This window comes from Stegodyphus dumicola, chromosome 1 (assembly GCF_044657685.1).
Source record: "Stegodyphus dumicola isolate Sdum_Otavi_A_Nest chromosome 1, ASM4465768v1".
NCBI classification, from domain to species: domain Eukaryota; kingdom Metazoa; phylum Arthropoda; class Arachnida; order Araneae; family Eresidae; genus Stegodyphus; species Stegodyphus dumicola.
Genome location: NC_140768.1, coordinates 77,574,655 through 77,601,635, shown reverse-complemented (window position 1 = coordinate 77,601,635; position 26,981 = coordinate 77,574,655). Strand labels below are relative to the sequence as shown.

Below are 26,981 nucleotides of genomic sequence, written 5' to 3'. Positions count from 1 at the left end.
TCCTATTTATTGCATCAAAACTGTCTGCATAGTAAAGAAAATGTCTTAGCTTCTCATAGATGTAACTTAGATAAGTAATCAAGCTGTAACATAGATAAATTTAAAATTATTTAATATACATTTATAAAACTAAGAGATGTACAAGCTTGCTTTAATTACAAAACATTCTAATAATAAAATAAAATGTATACATAGCAGTATGTGATTGAAATAAATAAAAACTGTATATAAAACCAATATACTTCGTGTTTTAATGAGAATTATATCGAAATCTGAATTATAATACATAAAAGAATAATTCGTTTATATCATTTGGTGTAATTTAAATTTTCCTGGTATTTCTATATGAATTATTTCGCACATAAATCTGTTCCCAAAACTTAAGGTATTTTCACATAATCAAATAAACACTGCGATGGTGATATAGCTGATATATTTTTGATAAAATATATTTTTTCATTAGTTATATGTAAATATCATTATCACATATTGGAAAGCTTCTGTTTTATGCGCATAATGCATCTGATAATGATTTTATTTATTTTCACCTTTGTTTACTTTGTGATGTCTATTTAGGTGATTAATGAATGATTCAGCTGTAATCTGTCACTGATATAACTTTTCTGACAATCGCAAGAGATATTGACATTGCTATAGCTCTAAGAAATGTTTAAAGTAGTGTTTATAAACAGTTTTAATTAATTTAAACAACTTTTGAAGTTATATTTATGACTAGAAAATCCGTCATGAGTCTTGCCTATTAAAAAAAGAATTTTTTTTTTTTTGTATCTGATAGAAAATAAAAAAGTTCTAACAGAAAATACATATAAAAGTGCTTTTGGTAAACATATCTGTAATTGCAATATTATACTTGATGGAAATATTAAGTTTCAAACAATATGAATGATACACAATAAAATATAGGTATACCTTATAAGCATCTTGTAAATTTCTTAATATCGCAAAATACTAAATACAATCTTTCACAGAAATATTATTCATTCTTAAAAATTACTTAAATAAAATAAATGTAGCTATTATATCTATGAGAATTTTTAAAATTGATTTTACTACTCTCAAGTTAAATTCTATTAGAATGATATATTATCGTTATTTTACTCGCAGCTCTCTCGAATGTTTTAGGCAATTTAATTAATAAGATCTCTCTATTTCGACATATTTCACTTTGAAAATAGCAAAGTTTTCGCAAACAATATTCTGGATTTCAAAAACACAATAAAGGACTTTGTTCAGTCAAACTCAAGATTAAGATAGTCCTGGAGAATTTTTGGTAATCTCAACTGGAAAATTCCTACTGGAAGCTTCCATGCGTCTTTCAAACTTTTCCTGATAGTGCACCTGCACAAATGTTTTAGAGTTCTCGGTTCTTTAGGACTAGTAGCCACGTCTTTGAAACAGTTTTCATACATGAGTAAATATTTCCAATTCTTTTCGTAGCGCATGGGGTTGGTCACATAATGTCGCTCAAGAAAGCAATATTCTTTCAAAATGTCAACCGCAATTTCTTTATATTTTATATGAGGGTCTGGTATGGCCCTCCATACAAGTTCGAAACTCCTCTTCTGATCTTGAGTTGCAGAATAGAGTCCGAAGTCTGCTGAACGAACAGCATTCAGAATGAACATATTTATAGATCTCATCATGCGCATCATTTGTAAGATGAGTAGATGTCTTGGTGGAATGACTTGAGGACTGAAAAGAAGAAAAATTCGTTTGTGTATATGGATAAATTTTGGCTTCTTGTTGTGAAATGTCTTACATTATACTTTTTAGTTTAGTTAATAAAAATTAGATTAAATGACTTTTATTAAATTACAAAAAGACGCATTACAGGATTTCAAGTTTTACATGCAATAACTAAATCTATTTAATCTACAAAAATGAAGATGAATTAAAAATGAAAGGTGTTTTCATTAAACGAGTGAGATTTAGAGAGAAACTTACTCAATAGTAAATGGTTCATGCGACTCCAATTATGATTCCGTATTGAAAGTGAATTTTATATGAAGGTCAAAGGGATTCCAGGAATCTTTGCGAACTTACAAAATGCTTTTACTTTAAGTGTTTTACCTTACGCTTTTGATAGAATTATGGAAAAACATCAGCAGTTGTTCCACGCATCAAATCAGCAAATGTGCATACAATCTCAGAAAAATTATTCTTCGCTTCTGAGTAGAGGCATAACAATATTTATTGAAGTCCAGAATTCCGATTCCTATATTTTTAAGTTGATGATTGGATAAAAATTTCAAATACATTTTCCTAGCATTTAAGATGTCCAGGAACATTTTTATTTCTCGAGATAAGAAATTTTACTTTTCTCAAGGGTTCCCGAGGAGCTGATATTTGCGGAATTAAATTCAATTTCCTTTCATTTCAAATCGTATTTAAATCACAGGACTTTAATTTCTTATTGCGTACTAGATTTTAATTTTCTATTTATTTTTCAGTAAAAGTTTATTACTACAATTGTTTGAAAATTTGCATTATCCCTTGCGGCTACATAGTGCTGAAGAGGCGAAAAGTTCAGCGCTTTCTAATCTCAAGAAATGGGTGAAGACTGCGTGTTCTCCTCATGTGCGAAAATGAGAAAATCATGAAAGGAAACATGCCAGAAGTCGCATTCATATTTAATTGTTTGAAAAGATCAATTATTGCTAATTCTATTTAAAAGACATCATTTAGATCCGGGATTCCCAAAGTGGTCGATATCGACCCCGCGGTTTTCTAGGGGTCGACATAAACGAAAACTGATTTTGGGGTCGACGAGGTCTAAAAATCGACTCCTATTAAATTAACACAAGTTCTTATTTAAAACTTTCAAGATAGATAGGTACTGTATTGTTTATGTTGTGTTACGTGTACTAAGAATAATTAATATTTTTGTAGGAAACAGCATTGTTGTAGTAATGTTAAGTCTCAAGTTCGTGGCCATGGGGGTCTGAGGTAACAGTTCATTTTGGAAGAGGGGTCACTTGTCCAAAATAGTTTGGGGATCCCTGATTTAGATGTAGGCGAGAATTTAAGTTGTCTTCATACTCCGGAGAAGACAAATATAGCTGGAATTCTTTAAAGAGATGAATATTTTCAACAATTAGTGATCTTGTAGAGTTATTAGTTTATTCTGAAGCAGGAGATGTGAAAATGAGCTGTCGCCGCGATTCGAACTTGGACCTCTCTAATACGCGCGCGAGTGTGCTACTGTTACACCGCAAACACATGCTGGAATGAGGGAGAAAATACTTTACTCCCCTTTTAATGGGCGACTGGGGATTAGGGGACATAATCACCAAATTCTGGTGGTGACGAATTATTGTCCTCCATCTTTTAGTTCGGGCGCCACTGTAGATTCATTAGGTTATTTTGAAGCAAGATATGTAAAAAATGTGCAGCGTCCCCGCTGGGAGTCGAAGGTGAACCTCTCGAAATACGTGCCAAGTTTGCTACTTTTATACCACGAAGGCCTGCGGAAAGGAGGGAGAAAGTACCTTATACACTTCCCATTTTAAAGGGCGACTGGGGATTAGGGCACCCAGTTGCTAAATCCTGGTGGTGACGAATTATTGTCCACCAACTTTTAGTTCGAGCGTTATTATAGAGTCATTAGTTCTTCATTAGGTTTTGGTTTTGGTTGGTTTATTAGATTACGGCAAAGCACTCGAGGGCTATCTGCCTTAAGAGAAGGATGCCTTCGTGGAGAACTTTTTAAAGGAAACTGGCTCGTATACACGTTGCACATGGGGAAAACCACGAAAACACCCATGCAGCCAGCCTGTTCGCGGGATTCGAACCTCATTTCTTCATTAGGTACACGTGAAGAATATGCAATGCCCTCACCGGAACTCAAACCTGGACCTCTCGAATACGCGCTTTGTGTGCTACTATTACACGACGAAGGTTATAAGGTATTTCTCCCACCTTCCTAGCTTGCCTTCGTGGTGTAGTGGTCAGCACACTACATCGGTATTTCAAAGGTCTGTGGTTCGGTTCCCGGCGAAGGCGATTGCTAATTTTTCATCTTTTCTGCTTCCAAAATACCTAATGTCTCTACAAGGTATACTGAAAGGTGGGAGAATTACTTAATCTCAATAATCTAGATTTACCTTTAAGCACAGAAGCGTTAATCGGCTTGTTGGTGGCTCGAGGTAGTCCGAGAATACTTGCAGTACCTGAAGACCTGAAAATTTGACACTGCTGGCACAACGAAACCGTTACGCAACCTCTGTATAGTTGGCTTGAAATTCTCAGCAGTCAATCATACTTGAATAAGTAGATCTACTGCTTCTTGAAGTCATAAAACTACCATGGTCTTTATACAAGAAGATTTTTGTATTCGATCTCACTTTCTGTGCCTTTTAAAGGAGAACATTTGAGATGATATCGTCTTCATAATCCATGCAGTCAAAGTGACGTAACCCAAGCATTGTTAACAAATGAATCCAGTTTCATTTTAGGTAGTGATTTTGAAAGTACTTTCATCTAGAGATTCTTATATGCTCATTTTCCCACCATATTCTGAAAGATACTGCTCCCATGATGGCCCTTTACTTGCACAGAAAGTTACCAAAGAGAAATCATTTCATCGAGCTTTGTGTCCATCATAAAAGCTCTGTAATCACTCATATATAGGTAACATACCGTGTCCCAGCAAGACTGCCCATAAATCCAAGGGATTTTGTTCATAGTGATAAGGTTTGACCGCAATGAGTTGCTGTGCTGGCTGAATACCTTCAAACCGAGGAGTTTCTCGAACAGGTAGGTTGCGATATTCACCTGATCTTAGTTATTTTTTATATATCTGAGATATCCCCCTTTTTTAGAGGGGGAAAATGACAGGAGCTGTCTGTAAGTTTGGAAAATCCATGACAGAACAAAACACAAATAAAAAGAAATTATTTGCTGACCTTCAGTACATGAGTTAATCGTCGGTATTTTAATTCTGCAAGAATCGTTATTACTCTATACAGGAACTCATGCATTGGGAGCATCTAGTACACTGGTTTTCAACCTTTCTCGCCCGATGCATCCCTTTTATCATCGCTATTACCCCCTTTCCAAAACTTGAAAAATATATATGTGCATTTATTTAGCTTTAGATTATTTTCAAACATGTTTTATAATAAACAAGAGAAAGTATTAAACATATTGGTTATAAGGTATTTCTCTCGCCTTCTTAGCATGCCTTCATGGTGTAGTGGTCAGTACGCTCGACGCGTATTCGAGAGGTCTATGGCGAGGACATTGCCCATTTTTCACATCTACTGCTTCGAAAAAAACCTAGATGACTTTACAATGGCGCCCGAACTAAAAATGGAGGTGGATGATGATTCTCCACCACCAGGATTTGGCGATTGGGTCCCCTAATTCCCAGTCGCTCTTTAAAAAAGGGGGAGTATATAAGGTATTTCTCCCGCCTTTTTAGCCTGCCTTCGTGGTGTAGGGGTCAGCACGCTCGGCGTGTATTCGAGAGGTCTGTGGTTCGAGTCCCAGCGAGGGCATTGCACATTTTTCATCTCTCCTACTTCAAAAATACCTAATATCTGTACATGGTAAATACCAAAACTTCAATAAAGGTAGTTTTTTATATTCACAAACTAAAACTAAGTACTTAAGAGTTAAAAAAATGCCCTCTTGAAACGATGAACTATGAACACCCTGGTTGAGAACCCTGAACTAGTAGCTTTGAAAGAGGGGTACAGGAACTTTATATGCATGTCTCAGGAATCGAGAACATAGAAGCGCGCAACATGAAAATTGAAGGCAAACTGTACAATCAAACAGGAAAACTGAGCTACCTCAAAGACATGGAATGTCACGAAGAACTTTGTTTACGAACACTCCTGCTTATATGAAAATGAGAGCAAATGACTTAACATTATACGCGGTAAATATTGCATAAGTAGCGCTGTATACAAGATGGAGAGAAAGATTGCTAGGAATCAGACAGTTACGACAAATGTGACTGAGAAACCATAACAGAATTTTAGAAAGAGGAAGAAAAAGGGTGAGGAAAACAACAAATGCAGTCAAATATTTTTATTCTAAAATTTATACGTTTAAATTATTACTAATGCTGAGATTATTATTAGTGCTTTTTTGAAATACGGGGATACCGATTTTGTCCATCTGTTTTGTCCTACATAGAAGCGCGCAACATGAAAATTGAAGGCAAACATGACTACACATGACTGATCACATGAGCCATATGTTCGTAAAGTAACTCCTAAAACTTTACTGAATATCAATCGTTCAATATCAAGATTTATTTTTAGTCTCATATGGGTCAGATTTAAAGGTATTGTCTTAGGACATCTCGAAAAGATTCTTCACATTTCTGTCATTATTTCTATTAAGCTTGCCGAAGATCCACATTTAAATTTAGCAACAATTTCATTTTTAATATTTATCTAGAAAAAAGGCGCGAAATTTATTCAATAATAAACATAATAGAACATAGAGAAGTTTACTACCTGGCGTGAAAAGAAGTCATGACCCAGAATGATGTCTGAAACTATACCAGGATTATCATTTATTATTTTTGAACAAATAGATATTAAGTTATCATTATATCTATTTAATAAAGAACTGTAACAAAACCTGCATGAAAAAGCTTCTGCCATTACAACTTTACAGGCTAAAAGTAAAATTAGAAAGTACGTTTTCAGCAGTGCAATTTAAAAAATGACGGAAAGAAAAGAATGATCGATGTCATGGGGAAAAAAAAAAAAAAAAAAAAAAAATGAAGTCTTCTTTGAAGCTTTGACAACGTTTTGAAAATTACTTAATGGAAGTTGTTTTTATCTCAAGTATAGCTTTTTATAAATTTTATAATTTTAATGAATGAGTTTTAAATATACTTACATATTTGCAAACCCATGCCCACTTTTTTCGAGATCTCCTGCTGTGAATACTTCCACTCCATGTTGTAAAAGCGTTAGCGTTCGTTGAACATTTCCAAATGCAACTGCATTTAACACTGAGAAACTCCTTGAATAGTCCCACAGAGCTGCAGGGTGTTTAGAACAGAAAGAACTTAAATCGAATCTGGCCTTCATACTGTGGTTTAAAATGTATCTCAAAAAGCCTTGCTTGTAGACTGGTTGTCTCACATGTCGTGTGTCTGCAATAGCCTTGGTGTACCAATCAATGGTTATTTTAAGTAAGGATATTACTATGTGACTGTCCTGAACATCTACATTGTAACAGAATTCCAAAAGTTCAGCCATAAATTCATATATTTCTACATCTTCATCGGAAATTTCTAGTGATCTAGGAAGGATGTGACATACTTTTAGAAACTTCCTTAGAAAGTTTTCAACCTCTTCAACTAAGGCGCATTTGTTCAACCGCCTTTTTAGAAATGATACATAATCTTTGAATATGTTATTTTTCAGGATAGTCAAAAGTCTTTTTTCAAAAAAGGCATACTTAGCCGTTGTTAGTAAACTTATTGCGTCGCGTTCGAACGATAAACTGGTGGGTAAGCTTTTCATAAAATGCCTCAGGCGTGACATGTCGAATTCTACGCCATTGCGATCCGTCATTATTTTGCATTCTTCAGTCAAAGTCTGCAGCAATATTAGATCTAATTTTAATTTTGGAGCTTGTGCAGTTAGAAAATTATTAAACCTGTTATCACAGTCCACTAAATTCAGAGCTTCGAGAGACAGACGAAAAGGATACTGCGATTTCTCCATTTTTCTAAATGACTCTTCTATATTGCTGAGTAACAGAACAGTAGTTAACTTTTCACTCCGAAAAAAATCGCGCTTCAGTAAATCAAAACATTGATATTCAGAGAATAACAGCACTTACGAATGCAACTAACTTTCGTTTCAGACAAATTAAATTTCATACTGATAAGATAGAGAAACAGATACGAAACTTGGCATAGAAATTATTATGTCGCGAATTAGAAGAGTTTATTGCATAATTATCAATTATCGTATCTGATTTTAGATTTGAAACTAAAAGCTGGCTTAAAATCTATTTTGATTTGTGGCCTCATTGCTTTCAATCCAACATGATTTTCACTTGCTTAAATTAATTATGAATAACGATAATTTTAATTGCACTGATTTAAATTCGGAATTAAAGTTTCTATAATGCAAAAGAAATTAACATGTGACTCAAAAGAATTAATGAATAATTTTCGCTGAATAGGTAAAATTAAAAAAAAAAAAATACGGAATTTTATTGTTGTCTTCTGTTCCCACCATCTTGACTGTTTTTTTTCTCCTCTTTTTCTTCCTTCCCTTTATATTATACATGTTATTACTCAATACAGCATTCCTCTGAATTCCTACTGAATGTTATTACTGCAATGTTATCAAAGAAGGTTACTTTACTGTATTCTTGATAGCATTGCCATACTGATATATTACTATTTAAATTTTCTCATAAACATTCGGTTTTAAAGCATTCAAATGTTGTTGTTGTCTTGTCCGCATTACATAGAACAATGGTTGCCAGAAAGATTGGACTTCCACCTCTGAAGAGAGATTGGACTTCCAACTCACCACCATTCCACTTAATTTCCACTCCTAATTTTGAGGGAGAGCACCCGGTCCAAGGGTCTCCCACCCCTCTATTGTCCCACCAATCCACGCGAGATGACTTTCAAGAGTGCCACCATGTTGCACCGACACTGTTACATTTACAAACATCCATGTCTTCTCCAGGATTTGAACCCGGGTCCTTTGGTACCGTAGTAGGCTCCCCTAACCACTATACTGTCTAGGCGACATTCACATGTTAAATTAAAAAAAATAATTGCATTCCTCATCGCTAAAAGTAAATGTAATCTTTGATACAGTTGCTAGCTTTACACTTTAAGTAAATGTTTTTGTACATTTCACAAGGGAATGGTGCTAGCGCCAGGGTACCTGGGCCGAAGGCCCTATCCCTAATCGAATGATTGTTCTTTTACTAATATGTAAACAATAATCCAATTCAAAACATTCAGGAGATAACAGTCAAAATTTATGTATGAAGGTGTATAAACAATTAAAAATTAAAATTTAGAATACAACAATTAAAAGTTTAGAATAAATGATCGTGAAAGCAGCGTAGACATGAAAAGAACCTTACAAGCATCTGGTGTGGGGCCTGTCGAACTGATGGCAGTGGCTACTGAAAATGAATTGCATAGTAATACAGTTATTTAAAAAGTGCAAGAATCCTTTGGTGATGAGTAGAATAAATAACCATAAAAACTTTATCATAAGTTACTGGGTGGAACACGATTAAGTTAAATTCGAACAAGACAAGGTAGATTGGAAATCATTCAATGAAGAGACAGCAGCTGAGAAAATGGTAACTAGGTATTAAAAAAGTAGCAGTATTTTTTTTAGTATATATGAGTGAAGATGAATTAGTTACAAAAACTTGAACTAACATGTATAAACAAAAACTGACTATGCATTTTGCGATCTGTACATTTATTGCGTATTTTTGTTGATGTCAGTTTTTTCAGTTCTGCTAATTCTATATTCATTCTTATTTGTTGCTATTTTGTATCTTTTCATTTCCATTGTACATTTAATTACTACCTACTTTGTGCAGTTTTTAGTTTGCAGAAATTTATGTTTTTATGTCGATTCCTTCATCATTTTGTAGTATTTGTGATTCTGCGTAAACAGAAATTTAAATTATGAATACCATTTTAGAAAAGCCGAATTTATAAGCTATTGAAATCTGTCAAATTTTATCAACACATGTTTTATAGTAAACTGGCATAATTTAATAATTTTGCAATATTTTGGTGATATTTTGAAAGTTGTAAGAAATACCTTTCATTACTAGGACCGATTTTTACGTACTCTTATTTAAAACTTCTCCCTCGCATTTTACCGTTGCACACTGTTTGGTACCGACCATGCCTTGACGGGAGCATTGTACATCTTCCTCCACTGACTGAGTATAAAATATAATAACAGTTTTAAGTCTCTCTTTGGCTATTATTATAAACAGGAGGCTGTAAGAAGTTGCGAGTAAGCTGATAATTTACATTAACTTGTTTGTAGACAGAAGTGTTGTTAAGTTTAATATTCAATGATTTTTAGCTACTGCTATTTGAAACTTTGAATTTCTGGATTTTAGTTCGTGTCCAGCAGTTTTAGGAATGAATTTGTGATACTCGCTCCTGCATTAAACAAAATTTACAACTATACCTCGTTTCCCTTCTAAATGTGATTTTTACTGTTTTTCTGATCCTGAAAAAGTTTTATTTTCTTAATTGCAATAAAAGTATCAATTTTCTTCTTTATCTGGTCTTGTTATTGCGATACAGTGGTCTTCAAAACTAAGAGATATTTGAGATTTGGTCGACTATCTCCGAAACTGAAAGAGAGATTTTAATTAAATTTACTGTGGACATGGACGTTAAAAAAATCTGATGTGTACACCACATGACTTCCTTGTATTGGAATATTAAATTGGAATATTAAATTATACGCATTTTTTCTTGCATTTCATTTAAACTTATTGGATTGAATTAAATCTACTTCGCCGACAGCGCATAAACCACAATAGAATAAATGTATTCTTTAAAAATTCACTCTAGTATTTGTTTACCATAGCGACACTCTGGCGCTAGATTCACTTAACAGTATTAATAATTATATAACAGTTAACTTATATAATAATTATATAATGGAAACTAAGTTAACTGTTATATAATCCAATAATTATATAACAGTTAACGTATATATTTCGTTCATATTATAACTCATAATGCACAAAATTTATATCATTTAAAGAATAGAATTATCTAGTCGTTGCCACATGTTCTATTCAAATACTATAATAAAGCTAGAATGATGTATAAAAGAAATTAAGCAAACAAAACAAAAAAGAAACAGTTTTTCACAGACGATTGAGTATTTCTCATTTAATTAATTCAGTTCTCACTTCGCGAGAAGGCAAAAATACATAAAATCTCAAAATATCTATATTAAAAATTACGAAGTAAATCTCAAACACTTATTTCCTCGAAAAAATTCCAGAAAGAATTAAGCATGATTTAATTGGCAATAATAAATGAATGCGTTATCTTTGTTGTTGCGAAGCTAAGTTTCTCTAGATTGGCAACAAATCCACTAGTCTCCTGTTTCAAATGTAAACATCAATGGCCGCCATTAAAAAAAGCTTAGCGGCAATTAAACAACTTTAAAATTGCTGATAATTCTAAAAATATCGCACACAGATTTACTAAAGGCATAAAATCCCTAACCAGAAGATAAAAACAACATAATTCAATCATTTTTAAAGCAAAAAATGTACAATTTACAAACATATAAGAGTAAAGAAACTGAGATCACTGAGCCGGGTAACAGAGTGGATATATATATAAATATATTTATATACGTTTGCTGCGGCCGATTGCAACCAAAATACGAGGTGCACATCTACATGTTATAGCAGTCCTATATACAAAATTTCAACGTTCTGAGGCTACTCGTTTTTGAGTTATGCGAGATACGTACGTACGCACGTACGTACATACGTTCGTACAGACGCCACGAAAACTTCTCTTCAGAATTAATTTTAAAGCAGTTTTATAATTTTTTTGAAGGAAAAGAGTATTTTATTCTGTCTTTACTTACAGATATCACGCAAAAACATCGTTAAATTGCATTCGATAGCGGTCAAAATGGATATTTTCGTTGAAATATGCTGCCTGAAACTTTTCGCTATTACAATACTTCCTTTTTACTTCGTACAAGGAAGTAAAAATATATCTTGCAACAGGTATAGTACACACACATGATAGTATGTAAGGTTCAATGGCACAACAGGGTCTGAAACACTGGAAATGAGGCACTTGGCCCAGGTGATTGAGCAAAAGAGGCGCTAAATTAGCTACGAAAATTTAGAAATTCTCTTTTAAGAAAGAAATTAAATTATTAAATTTTAATTATTAAATTTTAATTATTACATTAAGAAGTATCAAAAGAATTTTAATAAGCATTATAAGTAATTATAATAAGTTAATTATTAAATTTAAATTGCTACGTTAAGAAGTATCAAATAAATTTTAAATTATAAAACAATTCAACTGAACCAAAAAGAAGGATTATGAGCAATTATAATAATTATAATAAGTCTTATAGGTAGTTATAATAATTATTAAATTAAAATAACTACATTAAGAAGTATCAAAAGAATTTTAAATTATAAAATAATTCAATTGAGCCAAAGAAGAAATATAAGTAAGTTAATTCTTTTCTCAAAACTGGTGATGTTTTACAACACTATATATATTATATTACTTTCTAACATTAAAATTTACTGTTGGAACTAATGTTTGAAGCTAATTAACGCTTATTTATACTAATGTAATGGACTGTAAGTCTAAACTTTCCTAGAAATTATCACGCTGCTGACATTAGTAATTCTGTACTACCTCCCTTTTAATTTGAACTCTAAGTCTTCCCACTCTTAGTTCGCCGTAGCAATATTTCTAAAGTCCGCTAACTGAATATGGACGGTGACGTTTGCGTAACTGTACAGTTGGTTTCGCTTGCAGTTATTTCATGAGCAGTTGCAAGTATTGCCGGGCATATTAACTGAATAGACACATTTGTCAGTCTCAGTCTCTAAACAAAATGTAAAGATATAAGAAGAGACACTATTTCTCTCTCTCCCCCCTTTTTTGGGTGTTTTGTTCTATTGTTTATAATAGAACCATAAAATGAATTGCTTGGTATGAGTACTAAAGAAATAGAACGAGAACAAATTTATAATTTTGAATTTTTTAGGAAATTCAAAATTATTACATTAAACAATACATTTAGTCTACTTTTATTATAACTGATATTGATATAAAAGAACATGTTTTAAAAAGCTTAGTTTCTTTAGTTTCGTTCTAAAGTAACCGATTTAAAAAACGCGTTTCAAAACATAGTTTCCGAAATAATTAAAATTTGTAGAAGGAAAATCAATGAACGCTGTAAAGTGGTTAGTTGAACGATTAGAAAAACTGAAATGGAAACATTAAAATAAATTAGACCATAAATTAAATGGTAAACTTGTTTATTAGTGCGAATAGAAATTAACAGAAACATCTATAATATTCGCTAAATTTAATGTACTGAAATCCGCAGCAGTAGTGATAAAGCGGAGTAAAGTAAAGAGAAAGCATGAAACGACATTAAATCTTAATAACTTTCAAAATAGTTCTTATATTATAAGGGAATGATCACAACAGTAAGTTATAAAATTTATCTGGCAGCCGCTTTATTGGTCATATTTAAAATAAAATTAGCTGGCGTATGTTATTCTGACCAAGTTCAAATAAGCCTTTCTTAGAATAAAAATTCACTTGACGGATTAAAGATATGGATGTTTTAAAGACTACTTTAATCAATCGATTACATGTGAGGTTATTGTTTTAGGAAGCTTGCTTTCGTGAATCGAAGGGACTGTCTCGTATTCAAGTTACACATTTGGAAGGTTCGAAAATTGCCAACCCTTTTGCCATGAATCGTATCAGGACTAGCTGTGAGTGTTAACTCGCTCGGACATTTGCGAGCACAAATTTTAGCGAAACAAAACTGCTATTCTAGGTAGTTTTAAAGAACATGACTCACGAACCGTGCGAGACTTTGGAACCTTGCATGAAAGACGCAAATGTGCCAAGAACTGTCTACGTCAGTTCATTGTTGATACACAATTAAGCAACAATGGTTATCCGTGAAAACCTGAAAATGGTTTCATAGTGATTGTTAAAGTTGAAAACCAAAACAGTGGAAACGAAACTGAAAACAGAAGGGCTGTGCATTATTTTCCTCTCCTTTCAAAAATATTTCAGTCTCACATCAGTGTTGAGCGCTGCCTGTGTTTTAAATCGATTAAGTGCATTTGTAAATCGCCAAAAACAGTAATATGGCCATTTCTTGGTTAGGCCATAAAAATGTGACGAATGAGATGACTCAGTATAAACTGGGGAGATATATTAGAAGCAATGAAGCTACTTGGACATTCTTAAATTTTCCTCTACACCGAAGGTACTCAACCGTTGTCCGCTTAGAAAATGGACGTATATAGAAGAGAAGTCAAATTATGTCAAGAAAGAACCGAATTGCCTCTCATCACAAAATTAACAGAATTGTTCCAGTTGGGCCAGCAAGATGTATTACAATTAGAAATTCCTTTTAGAGCATTTTAGAGCAAAATCATTTTTTTGGGACAACTGCAGTATGGTCCACAAAAGAGTACTAGAGTCTTCTGATCGCAATTTGCAAGACACACGCGATAATATGTGGTTCTCGGCCGATGTTGTCCTTCTGGCAGGAGATTTTCAATAAAATTTGTGTACGATTTCCCACTTTTGGCTAGAGGATGACGCCACTTTTACGCCTGCCTCAAGTCATAAACTTTATGACACAGGTGAGTAAAATGAATCCCATTATTAGTGCACACTTACGATGAGAAAGAAATACAGAGCAGGGTGTGCAGCAACTACTGTCACTTGCAATACAGAACTTCTTGTCGACCTCAATACCCATCTAATTTCGTTTCCCTCAAATTTATGCAGTAAGGTTAAGTCAATCGACGACATAATAGCTAAAGTATTTTCATGCATACGAAAAAATCGTGTTACATAGACGACTGTGTGAAAAGGTCCTTTTAGCGCCGAGAAACAACAGCTTATCGAGGAAAGGCTTCTAGGCATTTCTGTCGTCTTTCTGTCAATTGATTGAACAATGCTTACAGAGCAATATATGTATTATTTGATAGAAATTTTGAATGAGTCCCCAAGAATAAGGCTAAGCTCGCTAAAACTAGTTCACTATCATTATTACGTAACATTGATCCACCAAAACTGTGCAACGGAACAAGGCATGAAGAATCTGTTGTCGAATGTAATAGAGGTCACCATCATTATGGGGAATACCACAGGTGAAGATGCATTCATTACTCGTCCAAAACGTCATGGTTTTCACATAGCTAACTATAAAAAGTTTACTCAAAAGTCGGTATACCGCATAGTTTGTTTATTTACGCTCCGGATGCACAAACGAAAGGCATTATGTACCCACAAGCGTTGTGATAAAAGGCGCGGTAAAAATGATGAATAATTCTTATTTTTTATTTGAATAAAATCTACATTTTATTCGAGATTTATAAAATTTTGCACATTTCATCTTAAACCAAAATAAGATAAAACTACTGTTTATCTGTCATTTTGAAAAAACTAACCCTGTCCCTCTAAATAAAGACTCTGAACTCAGCCACAGGTATTCTAGCTAATAATTTATCAAAGAATGCTTCTGACGGCATATATTTTATGATTCTGCCTTTGGATAATGTTTTAAGCGCATTAATAATAGGCATCATATACTTTCGTATTGTTATTGCCATGTGTATTCGTAACAGGAAGTTTTGAAAGAAAGTTTTATAAGTTTATATGAGAATTTCTAAATTTATCCATTTCCTACTTCTCGAGAAATGTAATGGTTTCTTTAGAAATGAGAAACTAAAAATTTTAATTTTTCTCAAAATATTATGCAGAAGAAATACCACAGAATGAACAGTTGCGAAATGTTATATGCTGTAATTTGAAATGTTACTGTGCACAAAATTAACAGTTACATATTTAACAACTCGAAGTTATGATAATTTTACAACCATCTTCCATTGTTAATATTGTGAAAACTTGGCACATAACATGGGTGATTTCTACATAAACAATTTAGAAATATAAGTAAATTGAATGTTACAGTAAAGCGTCAGGCTACTCCCATTTTTCATGCTTTAGCATATTGCTGCAAACTCTAACATAATAAATTATAACTTGTCTTACAATTATATTAGAATTGCTACAGTACAGAATACACATGGGAGAAGTAAATTTACTTCTGTATGTGCTATAGACTTTTTGATGTATTCATAGAAGTATGATTGCGTAAGAAAATTATAAGGAATGAAATGTAGATATTAATCTACTGTCTACATTATCAGTAAGACATTTAACAATAAAGTTAGTATAAAATAGATTTTTGGGAGAGGTAAAATTTATAAACGAATTTGAAGTAACGTGAGATATTAGTGTTCTACTCCCCGAGGAAGAAAATCATTTGAGATATTAGTGTGCTACTCCCCGAGGAAGGAAAATCATTTATAATAAAAACTATATTAAACTTTGTTGCAGTTGTCTCTGACAACGCTAGCTATTAGCGTTCATTAATTATAATATGAAAACATTCTCCTTCACAATAATTTTTCTCTTTTTTAATTTTTCCAAACTAATTATTAGCACATTCTAGTTGTTCCACCCGAGGTAGGTACTTCTCTCGTCCACGTTTTCTTGAACTTGCTGTGTCTGATCAGTAGCCGAAGATAAGACTGCTGAATATTGGTGTCTCGACCCGTAGTCAAGCTCTTTTGAATGAGTTGACTGCGTGGTTGATTTTCCCTACTGTAATAAGTATACGAGTCATTTTCGCATGGAAATTCCTCCCCAAAGGCATCTCGTCTCTTAGACAGATAGTCATCGCGAGCTTTGCCATATGCAAATAATCTAACGTAATCTAACCTCATCTTGCTGTGCACTAATATCTTTCATTTCAAGCTCTACTGGCAGTGTATTTAGCTTCCCTAGAGCCTTCCCTGGACAGACATATTCCGCCTTACTATACCACTCACTTTTTGACAGGCCACAGCCTCTTTCCCTCTTATCTCTACCACTTTAAGATTAGAGATAATGCATCTTGTGAATGTGGTGAAGAAGGCAGCCCGGACCACTTTGCATTTAATTGTAATTTACTTAAGGATCAGAGGCTAAGGCGGCCAAGTGGTACAAGAGCCTCCAATATAATAAATATGCCACAACCGGCCCCAAAACATTATTAACTGGTGTGCAGATAAATACTCTTAACACAGGCAAGCAATTTTAGCAGAATCAGTTCAATAAGGGAATACTGTAAATGGATTTGAGGGATAGCCCATTTATAATTGTACGAAGATTATGGAAAATTAGAATGCTCCCTGTTTATGGTAGTACATTTATACTGTGCTCTGGTACAATACACTGTATAATGCATTTGCAAATGAACGTGCCTTGTAATGTATCAGTAATTGTTATTATATATTGGTAATTAGATTTTGGGGTTAATCTTTGAATTATGGTAACTTGGCGATTTTTGGCGAAAATTTGGCGACCAAGCCTGCTACAGAGATCTGCTAGTTTGTTTTTGGACGCCATTTTGTTTTCACGAAAAAAAAGCATTTTTTTTTTTTAATCAACATTTTTTTCCAACAATCTGCTAGCCGAATTACGCTTATGCTAGAACTTTTATGGAACAAAAGTGCTTAATCATGACGAAGATTAGGTGCGAAATTGGGAGAAAGTGCAGAATCGCCCACTGCTTGCCGCGTTTTTAAGAATTGCACATACACGGTATCATCCATGTACACATCAACCTGTTTTCACTTAAAAAAAATCCCAGAATTGCACAAAAATGGCATTACGCACACTCTTGACTTTATCCATGTACACTGCTAAAGTCCTAGCTAGTAATCTTTATCGCCTTACCAAAATGTCGCCAAACTACCTGTTACCATAGACTAAAAGGGAAACACGCTAATGTGACAATCAAAATCATAAAAACAACCTTGTATTTAGCGTAAGTATATTTAAATACAAGGTTGTTTTTATGATTTTGATTACCTGTTACCATATTCCAAAGATTAGTCGATTTTAGAAATTACACATTAGTATTGGCATTTGTAAGAGTCTTTTAACATTTTCACTTATATATTGGTAATTAGATTTTAAAAATTACACATTAGTATTGGCATTTGCAAGGGTCTTTTAACATTTTAACAATTGTGTAGGTAACCATTTAGTCGTTTTTTGCATTAATCCAAGGTTGTGTTATAAGGTACAATAACTGTTTAAACATTAGCAATTGTATAACTGTATAAGGTACTGAACTTTTTATAATTGTATTAGGTACTGGACTTGTTATAATTGTATAATGTACTGAATTTTGTTAGATGAATATGTATTTCTGTTTCAGTTTATGCCAAAAAAATAGTAACTGAACAAAATATTAGTATGTAATCAGGATCGTATTTATTTAAGTTATATGATGATGAAAAAATGTGCATAGTAATTGCATAATATAATAGCTATTAGAATATGTACTAGATATTGTAAGATGCAATTATCTAGTAATGTATGAGTATTTAATCAATAAGAGGATAATAAACATCATAAATGTATTTGTTAATTAATGCCATCACTCATTTATCCGTAAATGTACTAGTTGTAATATACTTGCAATTGTATGAACTGTTGGTAACTAAGTAATGTACTGGTGTAACATATTTGTATAATGTACTTGCGAGATTTTTTTTTGTATTATGTGCAATAATATTATAAAGTATAGGAGATTGGATAAAGTACTATATACTGTAAGATAAATTTGCATGTGTATAATGTATCAGTATTTGAAATAGGTTTTAGTGTTTACCTCGGAATGCAAAAGTACTCGTAAAGAAGTAAATTGATAAAAGAATAGGTCATAGGTCAGGTTATTGATAAAACAATGTACTTGTGCCTAACTGTATAATTCATTTCTATGTAAAAATACTAGTGAAGAAGTGGATTGATAATACATTGTACTTGTACATGCTGTATAATGCATGTCTGTAATAATATGGTTATATAATAATATAGTACAAGTTATTGGTCTATCAAGTACTGGTAAATGTATAGTATTTAGGTATAAAGTACAGGTATTGGAAACATACATTAGTTTCATAAGATGTAATCATTTTTGTGTGATGTTTTAAAAACCCAGTAATGTTTTAGTACTTATTCAAGAATGTACTATGTATTTGTGCTATGTAATTGCATCACATTTTTGGATTTATATTTTATATTTGTGTTATGTATTAGTAAGTATGCATGTATTATGCACGACGGGTAAGAGCTTCGGCTTCCTAAATAACACAGTGCAATTAATATCTTCAAGGACATTCAACTGCTGAGTTGGTAACCAATTCTGTCTGGATTGCTTTCATGTCATATTCGTGTTTTTGTGATTTGGAAGTTTTAATAGGTATATTAGGAATTTCTAAAAGACAAGGATATCTTCTAAGAATAAAGCAATGTTTCTTTTAGTTATTTGACAGTGGCAGAAAAGATGTAACAGAAATACTCACAAATATAAATTTTAAATCAAACTTATTATTATAAAAACAAATAAAATAGAAATTAAAATTTTCCTTTAATAAATGTCATACATATGAGACACTTTTCCAAAAAAACATTGCCACCAAAAATTTGCAACATTTGTTTAAAGTGTAAAACGTTAGCTTGATATTATTCAGATTATTACACAATTTATGTTTTTATTTAGTATTTTGATAAAGTCAATTATATAAATTTTAGAACATTTTTGAGTTATTTTCCGATTTTCAAAACAAATTCTACTCAAATGATTGTTATATAAACGAATTTTCGTTTTTAAATAAATATATATTATATAAAACAGTTTTTAATGCATTTTAGTTCTAACAAATCTTTCTTAAACACTTATAATCTCTAATTTCTTAGTATGTTAAAAGTTAATCAACAGGGTGCCTAGCAAGCCAGTACCTACTTTTAAGGAGAAAATATATAATGCTGTAGCGTAAAGGGCATCTATAACTCACAATAGAAACTTATTCTTTAATATTTAAATTTTAGGTAAGTGAAGATGGATCCAGTTCTTAGTCCAGTCGACCATCAGCTTCACACTCTGAATAAAATGTTACCTAGTTACGGGCTGTGCTTGAAAGAAGTCCTTCATAGTTCATCTGTCAGGTTCTACAGAAAAAGGGCTAACACGACATACCTTTCACTCCGTGTTAAAGAAGGATTTGAAATTCTATCCCTGGAAGTAGGTAGTGACTTTTCACATACTATGTAGATTTTTCGAGTGCTTTGCTCAGTCATACTTAAGATTGAGATAATCTTTAAGAATTTCTGGTAGTCCTAAGCAAGAAATTCCCAGTGGAAGCTTCCACATTTCTTTCAGATTTTTTCTAATTGTGCATCTACAAAGGTGTTTCAGATTTCTTGGTTCTTTAGGGCCAGTAGCCATCTCTTTGAAACAGTTTTCGTATAGAAGTGCATAATTAAGAAGTTGCTCACATCGCATCGATTGAAAGGCATTATGTTGCTCAAGGATATGGTGTTCTGAATAAATGGCAAATGCTATTTCGGTATACTTGATGTATGGATCTGGTATGACTCTCCATACAATGTTAAAACATTTTCTCTGTTTCTGAGTCACAAAAAAATGTTTGCTGTCTCGTGATTGTACAGAATATAAATCTGAAAGATCGGGTCTCATACGATGCATCATCTGTAAAATCAGAAGATGTGTTTGAGGGATGACTTGTGGTCTGAAAGAGAAAGAAATAATTTCTTTCAATACATTGCTCACTTAAGATATTAATGCTAAGATAACAGTAGACATTTTACCAAACTATAATATTAACTTATTAGTTACATAAAGCGTGCGGAATGTTTCTCAAACTGTTCTATTTTCTAGAGCTTCTTATTTGTAAAACGTTTTAGATTAACCATTGCGAAAGAATAAAAACTGAAGTTAAGGAGGAAAGAAAGAGGTCTTCGGTAGCGCATTAGTGAGTCAACACTTTTACGTATAACGAAGACTCTACGACCTTTGATTGCATAGCATATTAAATTTTACAAATATAAGTAATAAAACATTTCAGTTCATGAATAAAAGTATATAGAGAAGACATATCATTAAAATTGTCTACCTAAAGTCAGTTAAATTCTTTTTCCTTTGTCATAAGAGTCCTATATCCAAGCGTCTTGAGATTTTACGTTCAACTAGGTATATTACTATCTCACGCTGTATCTCTCTTGATACTATGATTGCAACAGAAGAACCGCCAATTCCTATGCATGTATCTCACATCATATATGGTACGTAAGTAGTTGCTTTGATGCTGCATGTGATTAATACTTCATTTCTAACAATAGATGCTCGGAAGTGTTACTGCCTTGCGAATTTGAGGGCAATGTCAATAAACGGAGTTCGTTTTCTTGTTCTTCAGATCTGTTAACCTCCTTCATAGACTGACAAAAAATATTTTTTTACTGACAAGTGTCATCTCCATGCAATCGTCGCTCTGGGATGTCTTTGGATTACATGCTATTTTACGTATGAACTGCCAGAAATGGGATGATGTATTGGAATGTTGTTTAGGCCATGATTCATCTTTCATTTCTTTGGATGTGTCAACGTAGCACCCGGGTTTTCCCGCTCACATGATATATTAACAATAATAGAAATGATTTCTTCATGTACTTGATTTTTTTCTAGTCATCTAGGGCTCATTGTCGGTTGTTAAGGAGGAAAGCGAACCTTTGTTGAGCGACTGTATACATGAATTTGTCTGAGGCTTCGCAGATTCGTATCTGACAACTTGATCTTGTTCATCATTTGCTAATGGATATGATCCTGCCTCACTCTATATTATTATTAATTTAGATTTTTTAAATTAAAGATCCATGACAAAAATCTCTGAATTATTATCTTATATTTTTTTTAATTTAAAGTTTAAAAATTATAAACTGATTCTTCAATTAGATCTAATTAATTAAATAATAAATTTAGTATTAATAACGTTTTAATAATTTTACTTACGTCTACTCGTTATAATTAATTACATAGAGCGAGCAACTGATATGTGTACAAACACACACACCACACACATATACATATACATATATATATATACAAGGTTGTAAGTCATAAAAATGTTTCCCAGTGTATGAACTCCTAGCGATCTATCCGCTCAACTAATAGAAATCAAATTTCAGACATTGTTATTTGAAGACATTCGCTCGAGATTGTGGTGATTTAAAACGAAAGAACTCTAACAGTTACAGTTATAGTAAAAACGTTTCGAACGCTTTTACTATAACTGTAACTCATTTTTGCAATGGAAACACTCATTTCGAATGACAATACTCAATTGCAACAATTGTAAAGGACAAATGACAACACAGAGAGGAAGTATATTGACACACTTAGCATAATTCACAGGGATAAACATTAGAAGTACCAAACACAAGACATATCTGAAGCATTGTTTGTTAATAAGCAGTGTGGGAAAATTGTTTGTCAATCAGGTGTTCGAACATGCTAACAAGATGACACTTACAGGAAAACAATGAGGTAAATTGAATAGAGAAAATGCTACCGAAGTAGTGGAAGTATATTGTAGAAATCAAAAGCTAAGATGAGGTCGACGTTCTGTAAACATCTTACGTAATTTGGCACAAAAATTAAAAGAAAATGGATGCACCTGTGATAGACTGCGATCCGGACGACCATGTGTACCTGCTGAAGTTGTTGCGCAAGTGCATAATATGATTACAGAAGGTCCATGGCACTGTGGTTTTCGGCAAATACAAAACTGGAGGCAATAAGTGTTGCCCCCAGTTTTGGATTTGCCGAAAACCACAGTCCTCGATTTTCTTCGCTCTGTTCTTCGGATATTGCTTTATCGATTCCAGAGCATCTAGATGTTGCAATCTGGAGACGAGCAACAGCGAGTAAACTTTGCGAAGTTTTTACTGATCAGATATGATGAAGATACCAGGTGGCCACTTCGGATATTATAATGGGATCAGGGGCCTTTCTCCTTAATTTGGAACGTAAACTCCCAAGGACTGCGTTCGCTTGGGCTGATGAAAACACTCACGATGTAGCACCACGAAACTAAAGTGGCTGTGTATTGCGGCATTGCAAGTACATTCATTCTCGGTCCGTACTTCTTTGAAGGGGTCACTTCCACAGGTATGAAAACATGGTCACAAGTGCTCGGTTTAAAATGAAGAATTACGTAATTACAGGACTGCAGCAGCAGAATGTATATATATATATCGTTTAATGGTATGTATATATGCAAGATGGTGCTCTTCCGCACGTGTTCGGCATATGTTGCAACAACACTTTGAAGACAGAGTCATCTCTTGTAACTTTGAAGTACCGAAGCTGCCGCATACCCCGACCATTCTTCGATGGATTTCTGGTTCTGGGTTATTTAAAATCTAAGGTGCGAACATCATATGAGAAATAAAAGATGTCATAAAATATGAAGTTATACAGATTCCTCCTGCGATGCTAGATTCGTTGTTGTTGTCATAATCTTCCGCATACAATGCGTTATTGTCTCGCAAGATGGGCACGTTAAAAATTTTAGTTCCAATAACAGCTTTTTTCCCTATTCTCTCTTGTTTTTACATTGGTCCTTTACAACGCAAATGTTTTTGAGGAATTTCCCTCATTACGTGCATCATTTCAACGTCGTTTACGGTTTTCTAATGCGCTGCTCAATACGCACAGTAAAAAAGTGGGCGTTGCCCTTCGAAATTTTTTTCCTCTCATCATAATCATGAGAGCTTTATTGTTTCAAATCATCACAATCTCGAACGCATACCTTAATAACAATAACTGAAATTTCATTTCAGTTGGTTGAGTAGATAGGCCGCTAGGGTTCATATTTCGAAAAGATTTTTTAAATACAACGTGGTCTTAATATATATATATATATATAATGAATAAATACAAAGTAAAAAGCAATTCAAAATTTAATCCAATTAACTGCTGATAGCTGCAAAAACTGGTAGTAATGTTGTAAAATAAAATTAAAAATAAAACATTTCAATCCATCCCATATTAAATTCGGTATATAATTTTATTTAAAACTACCATAAACCAGAACTTCTCAGTTTAATCTACAAGCATATACATGACAACACTGCCATTAATAATTGCAATGGAACTGAAAGATTTCTGTCCTAAACGCCTTAAACTGAAAATTAATAAAGATGACACCGAAGCAGATTATGTAGACCTGAAAATTGACAAACTCAACAAAAGTACTTTTTTTGATAAAAGAAGACTTTTCAATTTAAATGCAATTAAGCTAATTGATTGGTAATCCAATGTCTGCAAAAATTTCTTGTAAACCCTTTTATTAAAAAAACAAAAATATTAAAAACATATGTAACAACAGTCATGTAAAAAAGAACTTAATTTAGTGAATAAAATACTAAAAGATAATAGAATTCCACATAAATTTATCAAAACAAACCTAACACTTAAACCATTATGGCGACATAGTCTAGATGTTTTTAACGCAGTTGAATTAGGCATTCTTGTCAAAATGTTTACATTATTTTTAATTTTATTTAAACTGTTTAATTACCTATTTCTTTTATTAATAAAATGGATCTACTTCAGCTTTTAAGTCTCAAGGGAACCCGCTTGAGTCAATTCTATAATCTGTAATAAATTGCAACTTTTTTTGTTTCTTGGCTGTTACTTTTTAGGATTACTTATAATTTATAACGTCAGGTCGAATTCTTCATTTGCATTCTTCATGATTAACGAAGTCTAAAAATCCTTTTTTAGACACTGTTTTGTTTCCATTAAAAGCCTTATTTATTATTTGTTATACACCACAATGTTTTGTACTATTTTTTATGATTTTATCACTAAAACATTACAATCTTCCAAATTAATTAACGCTAAACACTACAACTTTATAGATCTACGTACTGTTGCATCAACTGAGTGTAATCTTTCGGATATATAGTTTCGGATGTAGCATGTAGTAAGCATCGTTACATTTTTATGAATATATAACCCAGGTAATTTTCTGCTTTTTTTTTCGTTTAAAATTTATTTTGCAATGTTTTTATTTTTGTGCTACACCATGTTTAATGTGGCTTCAGAAGGTTTTGTCTTACTCTGTTAGCCTTATTAACTAGCTTATTTTTATTCTGATTTTGTAACAAAGGTAAGCTAGGGTTAATTCGCTTCAGAATACTAGATTAATTCTTTTCTATTCTTTGCTTAATGTCCTACTAGTTTCAACAAATTTATTTTATACTATTGAAAAGCATATTTATGTATTTTTCTGAATTTTTATTTACAAAACAAGAAACTTCCAAGTATTTTACATAATTTTATACAAATTTATGGGTTTGAAGCTATTTTGTTAAGATTTTAGCTCTTTTTGCATTTTTACTCAAGAAACTCCAGGCTGTATAGGTTGGCTTGATAATGACAAACTTCTGTGACTAAATTTCAATCTTTTATTGAATTATTACATTCTAATTTATAAGTCATATCATTGTCAGTTCAGAAATCGGCTGTTTGATTTAGGTTTTCCGTTGCACCAACACACTGACGATGGTGCAGAGAATTTATTTTACTATTTTAGGCTTTTATTCATTATTATTGGGTTATAGCATAAATTCAACTCAATTATAGCATTGCTGAGAGTTAGAAAATTGGAAAAGCATATTTTCCTATGATAAACACCGCAAAAGTATTCTCGAAATAACAATATTATTAATTTGATAGTTTTAAATCTCTCATGCTCTGAATATCTTTGCAGCAAACGATCTAATTAACTTAGGCTTTTAATTCATTTGTTTTGCTGTGCAGACAATTTGTAAACAATAGTATCAACGTCGAGAAATAAACTCTGCTAACTGCAATTTTTTCTATGTAATATTCTAAAATCGCTAGCCATTAAATAATATATAAAATCTGGGACTATGAGTAATAAATGCATCAACGATACAGCTGTTAAATAAAAAGTCAGAGCTGTGTTTTGACGTATATCTAAGCATGTGTTGTTGGCAAAGGTAAATATTTTGTGAAATTTATTGTTAATACAAGTAATGTTATTCCTCTGTACTCTATAGAATGAAAATGATGCTAAAAAGTGTATTATATTTGAGAAGTAAAACCGCCAATATTCTTGAAAAAAAGACAAAATCAGGAACTTTTTTTGGTGTAGACTTTGAACAAAATTCTACCAATCACAACTGAGGGCAATCAATCACGATACCTGGCAAAAAGCCCTTTTGTCGAATGGATTTCAGAGTTTAAAAGAGTGTGCCGTAAACTCTAAATTGAATATTTTTGAAATATACTTACATATGTTGAAACACATGTCCACTTTTCATGAGATCTTTTGCAGTGAATACTTCCATTCCATGTTGCAAAAGCATTAATGTTTGTTCTTCGTTTCCACAGGATACTGCATCAAATACTGAGAAACTTCTTGAATAGTTCCACAGAGATCTTGGGAATTCAGAACAGTAAGAAATCAAATCGAACTTTGCATTTATAGTGTGTTTCAAGAGAAAACCCAAAAAGCCTGATCTGTACAATGGTTGCGGAAAATGACCTACGTCTGCGATGTCTAGAATGTACCAGTTTATGGTTAATACAAGCAAGGATGTCACTAGAGGACTGTCTTGAATATCGACATTATAACAAAATTCCAGTAGTTCTGCTATAAATTTGTAGAGCTCGACATCTTTTTCCGTTGATCTAAATAAGAAACGGCAAACTCTTAGGACTGTGGGTGTTTCCGATAATCTAGGAATGATACAGCATACTTTTACAAATTTCTGTAACCAGTTTTCAACTTCTTCGACGCTATTGCATGTATCCAACCGCCGCTTCAGATTCGCTATATAATCTCTGAACATGCTTCCTTTCACTATAGTTAATAGTTTTTCCCTAAAGTATGCATGGTCCCTCTCGATTGAGAGAAAAAATGGAACATCTTTTAAAAATTTTGCTTCTATACGTTTCAATGTAAGCTGCAAGTGGAATATATCGAAATCGATGCCATTGCGATCTGTCACTGTTTTGAATTCTTTAATCAATGCCTTCATTAATGTTACAGAGCAATCCAGCTTCAAGGCTTGTGCAATTACAAAAAGGCTTAGTGGGCTATCATCCCAGCCCAATAAAGTCAAAGCATTAAAAGAAGAGCTAAGAATTTGCTCAGATTTTTCCATTTCGTACACAAGTATTCTATATTGTTAACAGCTGATCATCTTTTGCTATGCAAAACCAAGACTGAAAGTTATGCATCTGCAAAGTAAA

General features: G+C 32.8%; 1 protein-coding gene across 3 annotated transcripts; it reads right to left on the bottom strand.

Moving 5' to 3' along the window:
* Window positions 1–180: 180 nt before the first annotated feature.
* LOC118189939 (uncharacterized) lies at window positions 181–26,981 on the bottom strand. 3 transcript variants are annotated; one of them, XM_035360663.2, is made up of 2 exons: window positions 26,019–26,981; window positions 181–1,713 (listed from the first exon to the last, which is right to left on the bottom strand). In XM_035360663.2, exons 1-2 carry the CDS (start codon window positions 26,891–26,893, stop codon window positions 1,251–1,253), a joined length of 1,338 nt encoding a protein of 445 aa, XP_035216554.1. In that variant the 5' UTR covers window positions 26,894–26,981; the 3' UTR covers window positions 181–1,250. The 3 variants fall into 3 exon arrangements, with proteins under 3 accessions (XP_035216554.1, XP_035216556.2, XP_035216555.1); XM_035360665.2 differs by lacking the exon at window positions 26,019–26,981 and adding an exon at window positions 6,883–7,847; XM_035360664.2 differs by lacking the exon at window positions 181–1,713 and adding an exon at window positions 19,244–20,424 and having other exon boundaries at window positions 26,019–26,972.